This window comes from Sarcophilus harrisii, chromosome 4 (genome assembly GCF_902635505.1).
Source record: "Sarcophilus harrisii chromosome 4, mSarHar1.11, whole genome shotgun sequence".
Lineage (NCBI taxonomy): Eukaryota > Metazoa > Chordata > Mammalia > Dasyuromorphia > Dasyuridae > Sarcophilus > Sarcophilus harrisii.
The window spans coordinates 64,643,010-64,665,609 of record NC_045429.1 but is presented as its reverse complement, the minus strand read 5'-3'; the positions used below and the strand labels follow the sequence as shown (position 1 = coordinate 64,665,609).

Here is a 22,600-nt window from a genome sequence, read left to right as displayed (position 1 = left end):
GAAACTCTCCCTGTCTCAATATAAATACGCGACTGTTCTGACAACCTAGGATCTTAGACAGCTCCCTAGGGGCACTGAAGAATTAAATTAATTACCCAGGATCACATAATTAGTATTTGCCAGGTCTTTCTTATTCTGGCCTCTCTATCTACTATCCACATCTTCACTCTATCTCTGCGCCAGCATACATACGCATACACATCTACCTTACCTGCCCTCATTGTGATTATCTTTGTCCCCATTCCTCACTTCCATTTGATCCTCACAACAATCTTAAGGTAAAATTGCTATTATTATTGGGAAAACTGAGGCAGATGGTAGGTAAATGACTTGCCCAGGATTATATAAATAGAAAGTGTCTGAGGCTGGATTTGGACTCAGATCTTCTGGACTTTAAGCCTAGAATTCTATGCACTGAACCACCTTCCAAATTGTTCATTTCTATAATAATCAGAGCAGCTGGTTGGTGCAGAGGATAAAGCACTGGACCTGAAGTCAAGTGGACTTGAATACAAAGCTGACTTTAGGCACTTACTAGCTGTGTGACTTTGGACAAGTCCCTTAAACTTGTTTGCCTCAGTTTCCTCATCTGTAAAATGAGCTGGAAAAAGTAATGGCAGAAAAGGGTTGGACATGACTGCAAAATGACTAAACAGCTATAATACATAGCCACTGATTAATCCAAACCTGATAATGGATTAGTAGCAAGAGTAGTCAGAGCTCAGGGTTAGTACCAATCCTAGTTTCATTTTCTTTCCTCTTAACTTGCAGACTCCGGCTCTCCACAGTTCATGAGCCTAGCAGCACACTGGTGGTACTGGAGTGGGAACACTCAGAGCCACCAATAGGAGTACAGATTGTGGATTACCTCATGCGTCAGGAGAAAGTCACAGACAGGATGGACCATTCCAAAGTGGAGACAGGTGAATGACTTCCCCTTTGAGAGCTTATCTTGCTCTGGGGTGATGAAAAATGTCTTGTCCCTGCAGCTGCCTCCAACAAGGTTCTGCTTTACGTTCTCACTATTGCCCGAGACACAAGGATCAGTCGTTGGCCCTAGCAGGGATTGTCCATCTTGCCCTTTTAAGAACTGCTTAATGGTGAACCTCCAACAAAAGCTGTTTTGATTTTGCTGTTCTCTCTGTTTATAAAAGAGGTGTCCATTTCATAGCCTCTAGGCACTCTCTCAGAGCCGCATTTAAATAAACAACATTACAATAAACTGGTTGTGATGGCCCACAATTAGGAAACAATTCTCTGCTAACCACTGCCATGATTACAGGGGAAAGAAAAAGATTCCTTTACTAATAAGCCCCCTCCAGGCAAAAGTCTGCTCAAACATGAGTTTTGCCCCATGTTTTGTCCTAAAGCAAACTCTGATTTTACCTGATTTAGCTAGAGAGGAAAATTTTCAAACTAGTTTGGGGTGCTGCCACTGAAAACACCTTGGGCCAATGTTTCCACACAGGGAAAAGGTCAGCATTTGTGCTGCTAATATGACTTGTGTGTTGAAGGTGGGCACCCACAGTGAGAGCATTTAGTCTGACCCTGTTACCACATGATCCAATAACCTGAGAGTGGATTGTGCAATCTGTCAATTCTCGACAATTTGGCCTGGTACATTATCCAAGGCAGGTTGGGTGAGGGACTAACCAATCTATAGCCCCTGACAGATAAAAAATACTGGATTCCATCTTAATGGCAGTGATGGCTGACTAAGGCTTCTTTTCCTCATCCATGCTAAAGACCCTTACATTGAATGCTGATGAATCCCGTCCTCTGAACATTTTGGGGCTCTAAAAGTCCATGGATTGTAGAGGATTGGGGAAAAAAGTACATCCAATGACAGATCTTTATGAAGATTATCTTCCTTTCCTGTTGTTTGATCTTCCTTTATCTTTTTTCATGCACTCTCCTTTCCTTTTCCTTCTGTGCAGAAACAGTGTTGAGTTTCATTGATGACATCATCTCTGGAGCAAAGTCCCCCTGTGCCATGCCATCTCAGGTGCCTGACAAGCAGTTCAACACCATCTCTCTGATTATCCGTTGCCTGGAACCTGACACCACCTATATGTGAGTAATACTTCAACTCATTGGAGGCACATGGTCCATGGTGGAAAGAGTATTGGAATTGGAATCGGTGAATTGTAGTTTAGATTCTACCTTTGTCACTTCATACAGCATTGATATTGGACAATTCCCTTATTTTTTTTCTCAAACTTATTTTCCTCAACTCCAAATGAGGTTAGGCAACATGACTTTCAAGTTCCCTAATAGCTCAAAATCCTTGGTCTTATTTCTGGTGATTCCTAAATCTGTGAGTACCATGATTTCCTGATGACTTTTGCTATCTACTTTTCTCTCTTCAAATTCACAGTGAAATATAACAAATCTTCCAAGTGTTATCAGTGTATCTTCTCAAAGACAGTGGACCTCCCAATTATGAACTTTTTGCTGTCCCACACACTACACTTCCAAAGGTCTAGAGATATTTTTAAATGTCTCATTGGGTAGAAATCATGGCATTACACAAATCACACTGGGGTAAGTGAGAACATTTGGGAGTGAGTTCTGACTTTGGGATCCCCTAATTATGTGACATTTAACCTATCTGATCCCCAGTTTCCTTGTCTGTAAAGTGAATATGATAATACTTGAAGTACTTATCTCATTGGTGGAATTGTTTTGTCAATCTTAAAAGTCCAGATAAATATGGATTATTATGATTATTTTAAAGCATGAAAAGGGGAATAAACCTTGATAAAATCTGAAGCAAAAGGGAAAAGTTGTTGGTTTAGGCGCGGTGCCCAGAGATGCAGTGCTGAAACCTCATGTCCCCACCAAGTATGAAAATCACTTAACAGTTTACAGATTAGCTCATAAGAAGAGAATCACAGTAGCAGAAAAAGTTATTTCCATTTCAACAACTAAAAAGCTCAAAGATGTGGAGTGGATGGGGACGGGGGTGGAGAAGAGGAGTTATGACCTGCAAGATAGGATTTAGGGAATCTTAAATTTTTTAAGAAACTAATAGACTGGGAAAAGGCAAGATGCTATAACTCTAGATAACCCAAAAGGAAATAGACCACTGTTATGAAATGGCATTCTAGGAATGATATGGAAATTCAACATGATAACATACTCCCCCTAAAAAGGCAATTTCCCTTTTAAGGATGTCCAAATGGAATCCTACTCTGCAGTGACGATAAAGGTAATTAGCAGGGTCATTTTCACTTAGCCAGAATATGGGCTTGCATTTTGCAGTATTGTTCAATACCATTCATTATGAGGAATTCATAATTTTTAAAATTTTTAAACTCCACTTTGAGTATAAATACATGGCATCATACAAATCACACTAAGTTAAGAACCCAGAACTTCAGAACACTTGGAAGTGAGTTCTGACTCTTAGACTCCTAATTATATGACATTTAACCTACCTGATCCCCAGCTTCCTTGTCTGTAAAATGAGTATGATAATACTTGAACAATTTACCTACTTGGTAGAGTTGTGAGTCTGAAGAATCTAGATAAAATGAATCTTATGATTATTGTAAAGCAGGAAAAAGGAGCTAGACCTTGATAAAATCTGAAACATAAGGGAAAAGTTGTTGGGTTTAGGCACAGTGCCCAGAGATGCAGTGCTGAAACCTCATGTCCCTACCAAGTATGAAAATCACTTAGCAATTTACAGATTAGCTCATAAGAAGAGACTTTGATTTGATTTTGTTGATTTGTTTGCTTGTTGGACCTGTAGTGTCTAAAACAGCAGGGATCTTAAATTATTTCAGGATCCATGATGTAGTATGAATAGTGCATTGATAATAACTAGCATTCATATAGTGTTTTAAGAGTTGCAAAATATTCATTTGATGTCTGTAATATAGTTGCTATATTACAGATGAGGAAACTGAAGTACTGAGAGGTTAAGTGAGTTATCCAGGATCACATAATTAGTGCCTGAGGCAAAAACTGAATTCAGGTCTTCCCAACATCAAGTCATACATTCTGTTCACTGTGCCATCTAGTTAGCTAATAATAGGATAATGATATATCAAACTCATATGAGAACTAGGTGAACTTATTCATTAATGTTTATTCAGTAACAAAAAAAGTTATTTTCTCCATCTCTGAAATAATTCGTAAAGGCCTAATAGTAGGATAACAACTTGTTCCCAGATTGTTTCTCTCTGAGCAACCCAAAAAATATGAGAATTAAATAGTAATAATAATAATAATAAATAAATAATTGGCATTTGGATATTTCTTTCAAGTTTGCCAAGCACTTAAATCATTTCTCATTTCCATCCTCACAAAAATCCTGCTGTCAAGCTCTGTGGACATTGCTATCGCCATTTCACAGATGGGAAAACAAGCTTAGAAAGATGGAGTGATTTTCTATGGCCATTCTTAAGTGACTGCTTCAGTCATAGGATCCCAAACCTTAAACTGGAATGATTTCAACACTAACTAATCCAATCCTTTATAGATGAGGAAACTGAGGTTCACAATGCATTAATAATCAGAAATCTATTGACTATCAATTTAAATTGTATACTATGGACAAGAAAGGAGAGAGAGGGTTTTTTTGAGGTGCCTCCAGATGGCAGTCACCCCCATTAGAGTGGCTTGGCTTGAACCGACTCAGCTCCTAGACCATCCACTTAAGCGGCTAGATCTTAAATAGCTCTTAAAAGATAGAACCCTCACCTTCCCAGCAATGTGCTGTCATAGTTTATGAAAGTATTAATGAACTTCTTGCATGAACAGATAATCTCTGTGAGAAAAAACCTTACCACAATACTAATTGTGGTAAGGTTTTTATATAGCAATAATATCATATAGCATAAGGGCTAATACAACAAATACAACCTTATCCCATTGGATGTCACCAGAGCCTGTCCCAGGAAAGTAGGACAGGAGGGGTTCACTAGGTGTGGATGCTGATCACCTTTGGTGATGAGAGAATGATTTATATTTCTCCATCATTTTTTTTTTTTTTTGCTGAGGCAATTGAAGTTAATGACTCCCCCAGGGTCACACAGCTAGGTTGTGTTAAGTGTCTGAGACCAGATTTGAACTCAGGTCCACCTGACTCCAGGACTGGTGCTCTATTCACTGCACTACCTACCTGCCCCATACTTCACCATCATTAACCAATTAGACAAGTGGTTTTAATTTTTCCATCACAGATTCTCAGTCTTAAAAATTAGGATGATCATAGGCTTTCTCCACTATGAGAATTAAAGGATGTGTCCTTCACATTCCACCTTAAGTTCTACCTTCTATAAGAAGTCTTTCCAGGGCAGCTAGATGGTAAAGTGGATAGAGTACCAGCCCTGAAATCAGGAAGATCTGAAATCAAATCTGACCTCAGACACTTAATAGCCATATGACCCACAAGTTACTTAACACCAATTGCTTCACCAAAAGAAAAGTCTTTCCTAATTAATAATATTTTCTGTTGATTATCTCCAGTTTATCTAGGATACACCTCATTTGTAGATATTTATTAACATGTTCTCTCACCCTAGGGTCAAGGTCCTTGAAATCAGGGACTATTTTTTGCCTTTCTTTATATCCTGGCTCTAAGCATGGTGGCTAGCACATACTAAGAGTTTAATAAATGACTGATGCTAATAGAATCAAATAATTGGAAAACACATTCTAACATTAAACAATTGATGTCCAGTGAGGTAAAATCAGTTTACCCAAGTCACAGAGTCAGCTGCTGGGGAAGCTAGAACTAGAATTGAGGCATCCTGATTCTCACTGCAATACTCTGCACTATACCATGTTGCCTCTCCTTAAATACAAAACACCATGATTGCTTACTCCAGAAGAGTTGTCATAAAGAGAGATTGGATTAATTCAGCTTATCCCTGGACAAGAGAATTGAAAGTTGCCAACATGCAGATTCAGGTCATCAGGAAAAAGAGATATCACAAGTGAGTTTTGCCTCATTTAAGGTTTTACATAAAAAGGTAAATTAGTACTATTGGGGATTTCTTAACTGAGAACGTTTTTTGACATTTATATTTCCTTATAATTGGTTTCATTTGTAATCCTAAGAATTTTATTTTATGTTTGCAAAATCAGTATTCTGAGAAGGTTTCCAGAGGCTTCACCAGACCACCAAAAGGGTCCATGACACAAACATGATTAAAAATCTCTTTAGGGAATTGTTCCAGGTTGAATTGGGCCAGATGGTCTCTGAGATGCCTTCCAAGTAGAGAATTCTGGGGATTTTCTGAATTCGGAGAATAGTGAGTCAGATAAAAGGATGAGCTCAGATTGCCAAGCCTGCAGGGAGAAGATCCTTGCAAGGGAGAGGCAAGGGCAGCTAATTCATGAGAATAAGCAGGGGACTACTCCATGCTCATCACGTTCCAGGCTGTTAAGCCTCTAAGAGGCCTCAGAGTCAGATCCAATTCTGTGTTTGCTCACATGCTCACGCGCCCCCAGTAAGTGTGGTTATTAGCATGCCAACTGAGGTCTAAACAAACACAGCTTGGGAGGCCATGTTGTAATAAGCACAGACTTTTAAAAAGACCTTAAATATGATTCTCCATTAGCTTACTGGGCAAGGTGCATGACTTCTCTTGGGTTAAAAGAGACTAGATAGTCCTCTTGCTGCCCAATAAATGTTCAATAATAATAATATGAACAATAATGATGATGACGTTGATAAAAGGAGGGTACATTTATATACTGATTGGCCACAAATTGCCACTTTAAAATGTGTTATGCCCTACTTGATCCCTATAGCCAGACTAATGTCGCAGAATTTCAGTTCATTAAGCCATCTGAAAGTGTTTTGCCTGTTAAAGAAAACAGGGATAAAACTGACCCTTTGCCCAAGTTTATATGATGCTTATTCCCAATTAGAAATAGAGACAGCCCTAGGACCTCTACATAATCACCAACTTGTTCCCGTATGGACGTGTAATGACTAATTAGCAGGTGATTTACAGTACTTTGCAAAGCTATTAGTGATGTAGAAAAATGTAGATTTATACACATACAAATGCATATTCCATATATACAACACATACATATAACCCTTTGCAGACTGTCTCCAAACTCTTCTCGCAGACTTGTGTTCCATTATCCCCGTTCTGCATTCTAAGTTCCAAATTAAGTTCTCACTTACACAACTCAATATTCTGTCTTCTAGCCCTTTAACTTTGCACAAGCTGTCTTCTATATCTGAGATACTTTGTCTCTTCTTCACTTTCATTTAGAATCCCTAGCTTCTTTCAGGGGTGTTCCCAATTTTTTGTGCTGCTTCCTCCTCAGTGAAATAACTTTAAATTAGCAATACATATATAAACATATATTGACACACACATATATCTATATGTGTTTATATGTATGTATGTATATACCCATATATAGATACAAATATGTGTGTATACATACATGTGTATTTCATTTACTTATGGGCTTACTTGTTTACATCTCCCCAATAGAAGGTAAAATTGAGAACTTTGTCTTTGAATCCTAAACTCCTAGCACTTAAGAAGTACTTGATAAGCATACCTATTATATTGAATCCAATTACATTCAATAGTCAGAGGCTCCAATATGAGAACTAGACTCTGACACAGTCACAGAGGCAACCTTCCAAGAATCTACATGGGACAATGAACATAAAGAAAAGGATAAACTTTCATGAAACTCACAGAAGTCCACACAAAATTTGGAAGGGGGCATGAAAAATAATTATGTTGATTCTTCCTATTTTTGCCATCTCTAGTATTTTTTCTCCACTTGCATTTGTTGTTGATAAATTGGGTCATTCAAGCATTTCATTTTGGGGAGTATTGATAATAGACAACTTATTTGTTCAAAGTTCTTCCTAAAACAACATTACTGTTATTGAACACAATGTTTTCTTGGTTCTGAGAATTCATTTCATTTTTCATTATTTTGTGCAAGTCTTTCCATGTTTTTATTAAATCATTGAGATTATCACTTCTTGTAGCACAGCAATATTCCATCATAATCATATACCGTGGCTTTGTTCAACCATTCACCAATTGATTGACATCCCTACAATTTTCAGTTCTTTGTCACCCCAAAGAGAGCTGCTATAAATGTTTTAGAGTATATAGATTCCTTTTATTTTTCTCTAATCATATTTGAAAATAGAATAATGGTGTTGCTGAGTTACAGGGTATAGGTAGTTTAATAACTCTTTGGGCATAATTCCAGATTTCTCCCCAAAATAACTGAATTAATTCACAATTCCACTAACAATGAATTAGTGTCCCATTTTCCACATCATCTCTGACATGTCACTTTTCCATTTTAGCATTTTAACCACTCTAATAGGTACAAAATGATATATCAATATTCATTTTATAAATAGTTATTGTCTATCATATTCCAGGTGCTGTGCTTACTGGGGATTGAAAGGCAAAATTTATTAAAGTATCATTGATTTTGAGAGTTGGAAGGGACTTTAAGACACACACCACTCAGTCTATTCACCAAAGAACACCTCAATTTAATGTACCTAACAAGTGGTCATTCAGCCTCCTCTTGAAGATCTCCAAGAAAGGGCAACCCATCATGTCCTTATTCAGCCCACTTCACTTTTAAACAGCTCTAATTGTCAGGAATTTCCATTTATTTGGTTAGTTGTCTCATTGGTTGGTTAATATTTGTTCGGGCCACCAAGGCAATATTTACACCTCAACAACTTTAATAAATTACTTCTGGTTTTACCCTCCGTGCCACTTTCTTCCACTTGACAGCCCTTCAAATACATGAATACTGCTAACACAGTTCCTTGGTATCTTCTTGATTCAAGGGTAATCATAGTCAACAAATCTTCCATTGATGTGGATGCCCTTTACCATCCTGGTTGTCTGATATTCTTTAGCTTTTCAATGTCATTAATAAACCATGGCTCTCAAAACTGAGCATAAGATTCAAGATCAAGAGTGATGAGGGTATAGGGCAGAGTATAATGGGAATATTGCTCTCCTATTTCTGGAGAATATCACCCTCCTATTCCTAACTTTTCATACAATACAAGATTATATTACAATTTTTTGACTGCCACCTCCTAAATAATTCATACTGAACTTGTAGTCTAAGAAAGCCCGAAGATATATCCCCCCCATAAGAGTTGTTATCTATCCATTCTTTCCCATTCCCTGATTTTGTAATTGTGAAATTGATTTTTCATCCCAAAGTGCAAAATGAATCCCCATTAGATTCAATCCAACTTTCTAAACTGACGAGATCCTTTTGGGATGAGACTTTGTCAACTACGATTTGTCTCAGCTTAAGGATTTTACATTAAGGTATATACTGGCAGCTAGGCAGAAAGGAGGGACAGTGGATAGAGTGTGGGGTCAGAATTCAGGGAGGCAAGACTTCAAAATTGGCTTAGATATTATCTGTATGACCCACGCCAAGTTCCTTAATTTTTATTATAGTTTCCTCATCTATAAAATGGGGCTTAGCCAACAGATCTACTGACATCCAAGGCCCTTCATCATCCTGGTTGTCCTGTTCTAAATATTTTTCAGTTTTTCATGCTATTCCTAAACCATGATTCCCAAAACTGAGCATAAGATTGAAGATCAAGAGTGACAAGGACACAACGCAGAGTACCATGGAAATATCAATTTTCTATTCCTAGAGAATATCATCCTTCTATTCCTGCCTTTTCATGTACTGCAATATTGCATTTGCTTTTTTTTTTAACGGCTATATCCTACCTAATTCATACTGAGGTAGTATTTACCTCTAAGGGTTGTTGCCAGAATCATAAAAGGTAGCATTTATAAAGTGCTTAGCAAAATTCCTGCCACATAGTAAATATTATATAAATTTTATCTATTATTATTATTATTATTAATGAGCTACCATCCCTAAGTGCTAAAAATTGTATGTAGTGCCAATATGAATCAATATTGAAGTAGCACCCAGAAAGGGCTGCTCCTAATTCAGGAGATGTTGACCATACTTGTGCCATCTTGAAATGTTGAAGGGAAACAGAGAGGATAATGTTTGCAAAGTCCTTAGGAAGCTTTAGAGCACCATTCAAACTGATTCATTACCAGTATTATTGTAAGAGAATAGAAACAGCTATCTGTAGATAAAAACATAAAATTTTATAAAGCACCTTCTCAACAACCAGTTGAAGCAGGTCACAAGAGCCTAAATTCCAGACTAGAAGCGATTTTAAAAATTACTTAGAACTTAGAAACGTTCAGGAATTTTTTGCTCGAGTTAGATTCTTTATGACTCCCTTTGAAGTTTTCTTGACAAAGATACTCAAGTAGATTGTCATTTTATTCTAAAGTTCTTTTTACAAATAAGGAAACTGAGGCAAACAGAGTTAAGTGATTTGTCCAAAGTTACACAGTTAGCAAGTTTCAGAGGACAGATTTGAATGTAGGCCTTTCTGATTTCAGGTCCAGTGCCCAATCCACTGCATCATGTAGATGGGTAAAAAAAAAAACAGAAACCCAGAGATTAAATAGATTTTCCAGAGTTACACAGCTAATAAGTATGAGAAGTAGGTCTAAATTAAAATCTTTTAAACTCCATGTCCTACGTAGAAACTGCTCTTCCAGACATGGAGTTTCAAATTCTGCCTCTGATGTAAGCATTCTATATGATCATGGACAGCTTAAGCTGTCTTGAGTCTCAGTTTGATGGAGGGGATCTTATTGCAAAAGAAGTTAATCATGAACACTGTTAAGTTTGAAATGGGTCAGTGTCAAGCAGAAGCAAATTATGTGAGAATGTTTTCTTTTTCTTTTCCAGTTCTGCCAGCTTATTAGCTAAATGTTGGGGGGAAAGTTAACTTCTCTTAGTGTTAGTTTTTCCATCTGGGGGATGGGAATGAGAATGCATTAACTATTTACCTCATAAGACTATTGCAAATGTCACATGTGATGGTGTATGGGAAAACATTAAAACATGCAAAGCATTATATTAATATCAGAAGACATCCTCTCCTGATACTGAAGAGCTTCCAAAGTCATCCAGGATGGCCAAAGGAACATGTCATTATAGAATTACAGTTATTTGATATTGAAATAGGCTTTTTTGGGAAATGGGGTTCCCAATTTCTGGAGGCCTGAGAGCAGATAGTAGATGACCACTTAGGTAAACTGCAAAGAATATTCTTATCTGGTGATGGATGTTGAATTAAGATGGTCTCTAAGTAGTCTTCTAACTGTGAATCTATATAAAAGAGTAAATTAAATGACTACCAAACAGTAGACCAAATACAATGAATATAGAATTATTTTGGCATTACCCTTTAATCTCAGAACGGTTGTAGGCAATTGAACTAACAGAATTTCTTACTTGTTTAGCATCATTATGGTGTAAGTAATACCTCAAACTCTTAAATCTCCATGTAGTCTCTTTTGGACAAAGCACAGCTTTGAAATTGTGCTCTAGAATTATCTCTCAGATGGCTTTCTCTTAGAAATTGTGATGACAACATTGGTGTCTTCCCACACTCCCTCAGGTTTACCCTGTGGGGAGTGGACAACACAGGACGACGTTCCAGACCAAGTGATGTGATAGTGAAGACCCCCTGTCCAGTAGTAGATGACGTGAAAGCCCAAGGTAAGAGAGCCAGCGTTTGACAAAGAATGTTGTGGTTAGAGATTGCTCTCCTTTACTAAAAGAAGAGAACTGAAGAGGCTCAGTGCTTATATACTAGATGGAATGGTCTTATTTACTTCCACTCCTTAAAATCCATATCTTCTTTCAAAGGTTAGTTCAATAACTACTTTCATCCATGAAAGATTTCCCAGTATCCTCATTTTCTACTGTTTCCTCTCCAAAAAGTTATCTTGTATTTATTTTTATATGTTTGACATATATTTAGCTATGAAAAATTGTCTCTACTCCATAGAATGTAAGCTCTGGGAGTGGGATGGAGTATTTCTTTTCTCTCTTTGTATCACCAGTGCCTGGTTCAGTACCTGGCACATATCAAGTGCTTATAATTGCTTGTTGATCAAATGAGTTTGGAAGGAAAGTTCAGACTTAGTATTAGCACATTAGAATTACATTAGAATTCTATTCCTACATTGAAATGAGATATTTGGAAACTAGTTCAAAGAATAGGAATTTTCTCTTCACCCTGGAGCCTTCCCACTAGGGTTGAATTTTTTTTTGGAAGAAAGTGGTGAAAAAGGCAAATTTTGTCTTCAGAAAATTTTGTTTTGTTTAAAGCACTGTATCCATCCTCCCTAAACCAAGCATCCAGGGCCCTCTTGCTTTGCCCTACCTGGAACATTTAAATCTTATGGCATCTCAAGCAGTGATAAACTACCTGGGGAGTACCTTATGTTCTGAAGCTTTTCAGACTTTGTAGAAGTTCCATTAGTCAGCAAAGTTCTGATTATCTACTCAATCCTGCAAGGGAAAAACCCTCAAGTCAGTTATAGAGTTGAGTCTTCACCCTATGGTGAGATCACCTTCCAAGGGACCTATAGACTTATCTCCTGACTTATGTATTGTTCTGGGGGAGCTAGCCCTCTTTCTCAATAGGAAAAAATACTTTGTTGCCACAGAGTCAAGCAATTCTACTTCTGGTGAGCCCCTTCTTCCTGATCAGTCAGTCAATTAGGATTTATTTAGCAATTACTATATTCAGGAATTGTGCTAAACCCTCGACCTATATATAATGCTCTTAATTTTTTTTTCTTAGAAGGGGAAATGATTTGATATAATCTGAGATCTGTCTTCTTTACATCTAAATTCTGAATAACAAACCATACTAGTGCAAGTTCTCTTCTATATCACAGTTCTGCTTTTACACACTCTGGGGTTGTAACTTTTTATTAGTTTCAAAACTTTTCTATTTTATCTAGAGACTTGGTATTATCTGGGAACCCCCTTCTCTTCTCTCCAGGAATCTTAATCCACAAATTTATTGTTCAGGGCCTCCTTATTAATATTCAGGAACTTGGGTCTTAGAATTCCTCAGGTCTATACTAAAACCCTTCTAAAAACTACAATGTTCAGTCAAAAATATTTAGTTAAATGAGGTAATGTAAACACAGTACTTTACAAACTTCAAGACACTGTTACAATGTATCCATTGGCCCATTTCATCTATAATCTCTGAAAAATGTCAGTGTGAACTGAGCTTTCTTTAAAGAATATGAATGGAGTCTAGTTATATTCTATAACAAAGTGCTAAGCCTGGAGTCAGGAAAATTCATCTTTATAGATTCAAATCTGGCCTCAGACTTTTACTAGCTGTGTGACCGTGGCCAGGTCACTTCACCATGTTTGCCTCAGTTTCCTCATCTGTAAAAGATATAAAAGAAGGAAATGACAAATTAATTTAGTATCTTTGCCGGGCAAATGAGGTCACAAAGAATCAGACACAACTCAAAAAATTGAAGAATAACAACAAAAATATTCTGTTATAATAGGTATTTTGACTTATAAGATTGGAGCTGCAGGCAAACACTAGGCTTCTAAGGCACTTCCATCTAGTATAGAAACCTACTCTCTTAAACATCATTTCTAGGATCTACATAGGATGACACAAAATCTTAAGAGATTATTGGTCAACCTAGGAGAGACACCATAATATGAATAGCCATCACTAAGGTGTCCAATTTAATATTGGATTAGAGTCTGAATTATTATAAAATTAGAAAATCCTCTTGGACAAAGTCTAGGTATTTAACCCTAATTCTCTATAACTGGCAATATTATCAAGTAATCCCCACTCCTGTGATGCACATGTGATGTTTTTTCTTCAATCCAATTCAACTGATTCAGTGAAAAAGGTACTACAAGATGATCTGTTCCATGACCTGAGGTAAAAACCATACCCCAAGCATTGTGCTTAAATGGGTTCATACAAAGGCAGAAACAAAATAATCCCTGTTCTCTCAGAATTTATATTCTGCTGGGTGTTGTGGCAGAGAGAGATAAGGGAAATACCAAAAAAAATAGACAAATTAATTGCATGGAAGTATAAGTAGAATAGAATTAAGAACTGGGCGACTGAGAAGGACTTCCTGTAGGAAATGATATTTGAGGATACTCTGGAAGGAAACCAAAAATGAGAAGAAAATTCATTCAACACATGGTTGATGTCTTTTTTGAAATCAGAGACATGGAAGATGGATCATGGATGAAGAATAGCATGTAGGTCAGAATGGTTAGACTGTAGGAGAGGGCACAATTTAACCATAGAACTAAATGTGGAAGGCTTTACATGTCATGCAGAGAAACTGGTATTTTATTATTCTAGAAGCAGTAGAGAGACAGTGAAGCTTCTTCAGAAAGGGAGTGAGATGGTCAAGGCTGTACTTTAAGAATAGCAATTTATGCTACCTGATGCAGTAGTCTTTCCTGCCTACCACTTCCACAACTGTTAGTGCCTTCTTCTCAAAAGAGATAAGACTTTTATGTCTACTCTGTATGTATCTTGTACTTTAAGAACATGATTTTCTTCAGTTAGAATGTAAACTCTTTAAGTGTAGCAACTGTTTCACATCTGTTTTTATGCCCTCAGTCCTTAGTATCATTTCTGACATAGTTACATTGTTTAATAAATGTGTTGATTGATTAATAATTCTATTGAAGATATATTGGAGAAAGGAGACACAAGTGATGGGAAGACCTGTTGGGGGCTATAGCAATAGTCCAGGCTGGAGATAGTAAGAGCCTGAACTGGCCAAGGAGACACATAAAAGAAATGTTGTAAAAGTGGAAGTGACAGGGTTTGGTAGCTGAACAAGAAGAGGTTAGAGGAAGGAGTGAGAAGTTGAAGATGGCTCTTATGTTGAAACTTCATGTAAGCAGGATGACTGGTCCTTCCATCAAAAAAAAAGGAATATTCAGAATATAGGAAGATCTGAGGTGAAGGATGCTGTGGATGAAGTTGTCGCTTGAGCTTTTTGGTAGTTCATCTTGTAGGTTAAAACAGAATCAATGGGCATAAACATGACCTGGGACCTGGAATGCCTGTTTTTTTTTTTTAATTGAAAGGAAATTGAAGCTAATTGGATAGAGTACTGAATCTGGAGTTGGGAAAATTTTAATCACCAGACTCAGACTGTATCTCTGAGATTATACCATGATAGAATTTAAGTTCCTTCTGGGAAAAGACAATCTTTAATTTTTGTCTCTAATATCTAGTACAATGCTTTCATTTAATAACTTGCGTACTTAATAAGTATCTGTTGAATTAGATTAAATTGAACTGAGTTTGAACCAGATAATTTCATTCATATATGTATATAATGTATATGGTATATATTTTATATAGTAAATATGTACATATAATATACATATATGTGTTTATATGCATGTGCATGTGTGTAGTCATGTATGCACATTTGTATATGTGGGCGTAAAGTATATATGTATAATGTATATGGGTATATAAATATATATATACAGATAGATATATTTATATAGGTGTATGTGTATATATATTATATATGTAGATAGATAGAGATAGGGATATATACACACATACATATATTTTTTATATTGCATATACAAAATTATAATCTGTATATTTGTCTATCTGTCTATCTCTTTTTATATAATCCTTACCATTCCTTTTTTTCTCTCAGAAATAGCAGATAAGATCTACAATCTCTTCAATGGCTATACCAGTGGGAAGGAACAACAGACTGCATATAACACCCTCTTAGATCTCGGCTCTCCAAGTCTCCACCGAGTCCTCTATCATTATAATCAACATTACGAGAGTTTTGGAGAATTCACTTGGAGATGTGAAGATGAATTAGGCCCCAGGTAATTGGTAAATTGCATAGTCTGGTTTAAATTTCCTAGTCCCTTTCAAGTTTAATGATTCCAGCAAGCTGTAGATAATCTAGTCATGAATTTTCACCATGAGTTTTCCTGGGTGAGCTTAGTTGCTCAGAAAAGTGAATCCTCAGCTTTTACACTGTGCTGTCAACCTCAGTTTTGTTCAAACATGATTTGATTAGTCTAGTCCAGTACACACTCTCTAAGCTCCCAAAATACCTATGCCCTGAGCCTGGAGGATGTGCCTCTAACTGAGCTCTAAAAGATGCTTTAGGTGGTTGCTTTACTAATGGTAAAAGCAGCTAAGCCAAAATATTTATTTCCTGGAAGGGATTTAGGAAGATTGGAATAGAAAATTCATCAGATAGCCCCTTCTTTGTTGCCTTAAGGAAAACGAGGGCTTCAGAGAGTCTAAAAATATATTTCATTCTTTATAACATAGGCATATAGAGTACATATGTATTCCTCATGAATTTGTTATATTCCTTAACCAGCACTCCACAAGGCTAATAGACATATTAGTTTTAGAGTCTAGAATTCCTCTTATTCACTCTCTGGCAACTAAACCAAGAGCCATAGCAAGCTATCAGTTTTGTTTTATCTCATTTGCTTTTCTCTAAACAAGATCAAACTGAATCTAGTAATTTTATCATCCCTCATGTTCTGGAAGGACAAGGGTCCATGACATTTCTTTTTCTTATTTTCTCATTTTTTTTATAGAAAGAAGGGAGGTTTTTGTTTTTGTTTTGTTTTATTTTGTAAAAGTATGCTTATCTTTCTGAAATAAAATTATTTCTCTGCTTGGCAGTCACGTCTCAGAAATCATAGTTTGTATTTCTAGAAATGACCTCCTAGAGCTTCATTTCTCCTCCATCATGAAGATTAGTAACATTCTGAAATGCCCTTAATGTCCTCGGAATTTGGGGAAAAATGCAGGAAACATGTTGGCTTTGTGACCTGAGGCATTCCTTTGAAGAACAGGATTTTTTTTGCTTGTTTCTTCCAGAATGTAGGGAGATCAAGACTTAAGGGAAAATGGGGAATAAATATGTAATAAAAGACACTGAATTGTTAGCATAATTGCAGTTTCAGTATGATAAAGTTCTGACCTACATTAATTATTTTTGGAAAACAATTAGCAGTACAAAAGAACAATATCAAGTATGAGTTCATCAGTTTCCTTCTTTGGGAAAGAAAATAGATATTTTTCCTTTTTTAGCACTTGAAAATGATGCAGATATCCACCCCTCCAGCTTTTTCCCTCCCAATAAGTCATTGGTTATGAAGGGAAATATGTTTGGAGAGGTCAAAGAAGTTCACCAAAGTCATTGGTGATGACAAATTGGAAACTTGACATACTCTCAACCAGGCAGTTCAGCCAAACTGCAAAGGACAATAGGTAAAGGAGAAATGGTTTGTGGGTGATAGCACTGAGGCAGAAGGCAAAGTGCTTATTTGATTTTCTTTGGACCCAACTTTGAAGTCTGAGATGACTGTTGCTGCCCTTCCTATGACCCCACATCACTCTCTCAGCCCAGAAATCACTTTCCTAGCATAACACCTTTGCTCCCACATTATCTCTGAGAGATAGCTTCCTTTCACAGTCTCTTTGGGATGGAGTGACATCACCCTCGGTGACATTGGTTGCCATAGGAGAAAAAAGAGCTGAGCAAAAACAGTCACATGTTTAGAACTGGGGAAATAGAAATTTTTCTTTTTAGGAAGGAATATAGTCATGTTAGCAAGAGAGCTGACTTCCTGGTGAAGAATAAGAGGCACTTCTTTGCTCCATGTCAGGGCCATTCATCATTCCCTAAGATATGAGTCTTTTTCGCCTTTGAAAGCTATCCCTAAATGGGTGAAATGATTTTGAAGATATCCCTCATAGAGCCTTACCAAAAGACGGTCATCTACCAGAATCACATGAGTTTGGAAATGGGACAGACCTCAAAGAACATCTAATCCAGCATGCACCTAATAAAAATTCCCTCTAGATCATACATGAGAAATAAGCATACAAATTCACCTCCAAGACTTAGGGAAAAGAAGATTCTGCTGCTTGCGGCAATTTATTAAATCTTTGCATTGTTTGAATTCTCTCTTTTCTTTTCTTTTTTTTTTTTTTTTTTTTTGGTGAGATTGTTGGGTTGGGTGACAATTAATACTTACTAGCTGTGTGACCCTAGGTAAGTTACACAGCTAGTAAGTATTAATTGTCTGAGGCTGGATTTGAAAGCAGGTCTTCCTGACTTCAGGGCTGGTGCTCTATCTACCATGCCATCTAGTTGTCCCATGGATAGTTCTAATTATAAGGATTTTTTTTAGTCATATCAAATCTAAATTTATTTTTTCTCATTACTCCTATTTCTGCCCTGTGGAATCAAACAAAACATATCAAGCTGTCTTCCATATCTATTTCCTTTAAAAGTTGTGAACACCTATTGTATCACTGATCCCTGATGCCATTAATGCCTTAACATTCTCCTACACACACACACACACACACACACACACACACACACATACACGCATACACACACACACATCACATCACATCAGTTTTCTTCAGGGAAAATAAATTCATTTAAGCAATATTCATATGTCATGATTTCTTGCTTCTCACCATCATAGTAACCTTATTCCAAAAGTCCCACCTTTGGAATTCTACCTCCTCAAAATCCCTTGTATAATGAGACCCTAAAAATGGACCTCATGTTTCAGCTATGGTCTGACCAGTACTGAGTACAGCAAGACTGTCTCATGTCTCAGTCTGAATGGAGTACTAGTCAGGAAAGTCTAGATTAGTTCTATTAATTCAACTTGTTGAATTCAGCAAACAATAATGAAGTATCTACTATGGCAAAGCCATAGGACATTTACGAAGGTAGAGAATCAACATGTCCTAGGTACTGTGCACAAATTGAGTCAAAATACATACAGACAGTTGAGTGCAGATTTCTTAAGTTGATAGGAGCTGAAATCCTAGTTGATAGGAGTTTAGTCTGGGTTGGAAGGGAAGAATTATGAAAGATAGCCTGGAACCACTTTGTGAAGAGCACCAAGAATAGCACTTGAAAGTTTATACTTTATAATGTTAACAAAAAGGAGCCACTGAATATAACCAAAGGGAATCTCTTCTTTTCTTATCTGCCATATTGTACAGCTTTCATTACATTAGGCTTTCAGTTCTCATTACCTTCATACCTGATATATACATGTATAATATACATGTATATATACATATATATATATATATATATATTACAAACTGTTTTTGAGTCATGTTTTCACTAGCATGTGTCTATGCAGAATTTTTTTTTCTTTTTTTAAAAATTGTTTGGGGGCAACTAGGTGGCACAGTGGATAGAGCACTAGCCTTGAAGTCAGGAGAATCTGAGTTCAAATCTTGTCTCAGACACTTAACATTTCCTAGTTATGTGATCCTGAGCAAGTTACTTAACCCCAATTGCCTTGGGGCGGGGGGAACTAAATACAAAACAGGAAAAAAATACAGAAAAGGAAAATTAAAAACAGTATTTTTATTGACCTAGTAGAACATCAGGGAGGATTTAAAATATGTAACAATAAATTTCATTTTCAGGAAAGCATATATCATAATAGAATAATGTTCATGACTGTCAAACTTTTTTTTTTTTTTTGCTTCTTGTATGTTATGCTTTTGTTTTCTGTTGGACACTTTTTACTTTATTCTTTTTTTCCCCTTTCATTCCCCCCTCCCACCTCAAGCCAACTACAGTTAAGCACAGGTTTATTTACACACACACACACACACACACACACTTATAGTCACACCCATGCCCACCCAATACATATCTCTATATATATACCTATATATGCATTTACATATATAGATATACCTCTAAAACAATATTAATATGGCTTATATGTAATATAGATGAGTCCAAGAAAACTTCACTGGAGACTTCTATCTGGGTGAACATCAATCCATTATTTAAAATGCAAAGAGCTTAGACAGTTAACCAGTCCTGTACCTACCTAATAGTACTATTATTCTTCCAACTTCTTTTTCCCATCCTGTTCCAATGGATTTTAGAAGAAATTGCACCAAATAACTTTTTGAAATCCAACTATGTCTATACCTCTAACTTTGTCCTGTTTTTTTTTCTGAATATTAAAAAAATGTCATTGATCAAATGATTTGTTCTTGATGTTAGCTTAAAGAGATCATTTCCCTCTTAAGTCCTCAAAAAAATTATTTTATAATCCATTCTATAATTATTCCAAAAATCCAAATTCCATGTATAGTTTGAAAAAAAAAACTTTCATTCTGATAACTTGCTATAACATTCATTTATCTTGATTCTTTAAAAAAAATACTGAGAATGGCTTATTAATTATATTCATAAATTTCTTCATTATCACAGAATGGAGCTTAATTAGGTCTGGTAGCTTGAAGTCACAGAGATCTGTTCTGGTATTTCAATTACTTCTCTTCCCCCATGTATTCTATTATATAGAACTCCTAGGCCGATCTTTTATTGGACCAAGGAAGGAACTAAAAAAGAAAGGAAGAGTGGGAACACTGCCTTTATAACTCTATCAAGTTAGATACCATAGATAATAGTTATAACATAGAAACAAAGAATGTCAGCAAAGATACAGGAACATAAATGAATAGAATATAGGCGATAAATAAAATAATCCAAGGATCTCAAAGTGAGGAAGCAAACTTGAATTAGTAGATCACTGAGTCATGAACAGAATTGAATACTAGGAAGGTATCATGTTATTCAGCAATCTGACAAACAGATAAGTTTGGGGGTATACCAAGAAGAAATATGCACATGAGGTAAAGATCAGCTTGTTGAAGATCATGAGTAAGGGGAGAAACAAAAGTGGCATGCTTATGGTGCATATTGTAAGACCCCAGCTTCTTAAACTGCAGTTTACTTTCTCCAAATAAGATCTTGCAACTGAATGTGGGTCACAAAATTATGATTTATATTCAGTAAAGATTTGATTTGTACACGTATTTTATATAGTTATATACCTGGGGTTGCATAAAAACTCTCAAGTGAAAAGGGGTCATGAGGGGAAAATTTTAATATCCAGCCATAGATCATCTGGACAGGAAAAGGAAATGGACAAAGTAGTATATCACAAGCATATCCATAGTATGCTATAATGGCAGAAGTTAGAATTCTCTTTGTGGAAAAAAGTAGAAAAGCTAATGAATTCTTCACATCCTTAATGATTTTTTTTCATTCTTTCAAAAAATGGATGTAATGGCTGGGAGAATTATAATTCCCAACATGATTCTGCCTACCAAAGAAATATAGGAAGATTAGGGCCAAATTAAATGTTCTCTCTTAGAATGTGTGATAAATTCTAACATAATCCAACATGTGCATTAAACTCGGAGAGAGTTGATTTAAACAAATTTAGAGAAAATTGGTAGGATTGTATAGGTTAAAATTCTACAGAGGAAGTCATCTCCAGAGAAGCTGTCAACACTGAAATTAAACAGATGCAATCCACAACAATTCTAATAATGGAAAGGGGAGGAGATCTGTCTAAAAAGACTGAAGTGATTGTACAGAGAATTCATCAACTAATTTAGTTTGAGAGAAAAGACTAAAGGAATTGCAAACAAGGTTAGGTAGCATAGCTTGAATACAAAAGCATGATGCAGCTTTGCAAAAATAGCGTCCAGAGAGTTAAAATTTACAATGAATTAAGCCTGAGGAAGGAGACTAAGAATAACATAAATGATGTTGTGGAGCAATGTTGAGGAAAAGTAAAGGATCAAAGAAGGGAGAGAATTGCTACTTAGGGGGGGATGGAATGATATTAACAGACGATGGAAAGAAATACAGTGATGAAAACCTTGTTCTTGTTGTGTTGTTTTTTATTGTTTGTTTATTTCTCTCCAAACAAAAATGATTCGGGGACTGGAAAAGTTAGAGAAGAAATTGGTTATAAGCAGTTAAAACCTGGGATAATTAAGTAAATAATTATACTTTGCTGTTAACAATGACATCATTATTAATACTATTTAATAATAATAACTGATGCGTATTAAATATGCTAAGATTTGTAAAGTGCTTTACATGTGCTACTTCATTTGATCCTTGATAACATTCCTGTGAGGTAGATAATATTTACTTCATCATCTTACAAATTAGAAACTCAAGGTTTAAAGAGATTCCAGTCATCAAACCTAGATAAACTATCCTGGAGTATTAGGAAAAATTGAAAATTGTGATTGCTGAATCACTGGTATTCATTGTTGAAAATCATCTTAATACTAAACCAAATACTAAACATTTATCAAACACCTCCTACATGCCAGGCACTGTGCTAAACACTGAGGATCTATGTACAAAAAAAAGGACATTTCCTGCCCTCAAGGAGCTTCTAATGTAATGAAAGAAAATGGAGAATATGAGTAGTGATTTAGGACTAATAAAGGATAAATGCCTTTATTTTATAAAAAGGAAAGGAACCCAGTCTAGAAACTATAGCTAATGAACTTCAATTCCTGGGAAGATTACAAAAAAGGAATGGTTTGTGATTAAGAAAAGAAATATCATTGAGAGTCAATGTGACCTTATTAATAAGAAACCATCACATACTAATTTCATTTCCTATTTTTATGGTTATTTGACTGGTGAGCCAAGATTCCAAAACAATAAACATCAGTAAAGAATTTGACAAAGTGTTTCAAAATTCCTTTATGGAGAACATTGAGATATGTAGTTTAAAAATGGCATCTTTAGGTAGATGTGGATGTAGTTAAATAACTAAAGAGCAGTTATTA

The 22,600-nt window shown here is 36.1% G+C and overlaps 1 protein-coding gene across 1 annotated transcript in view; it reads left to right on the top strand.

Moving 5' to 3' along the window:
* Positions 1–22,600, top strand: part of ASTN1 (astrotactin 1) — a 512,206-nt gene that overhangs the window by 483,268 nt on the left and 6,338 nt on the right. Inside the window, exons 19-22 of the mRNA XM_031936933.1 lie at positions 772–923; positions 1,938–2,073; positions 11,507–11,607; positions 15,600–15,783. Coding sequence (XP_031792793.1) covers positions 772–923; positions 1,938–2,073; positions 11,507–11,607; positions 15,600–15,783 — 573 coding nt within the window. The remainder of the gene's footprint in view (positions 1–771; positions 924–1,937; positions 2,074–11,506; positions 11,608–15,599; positions 15,784–22,600) is intronic.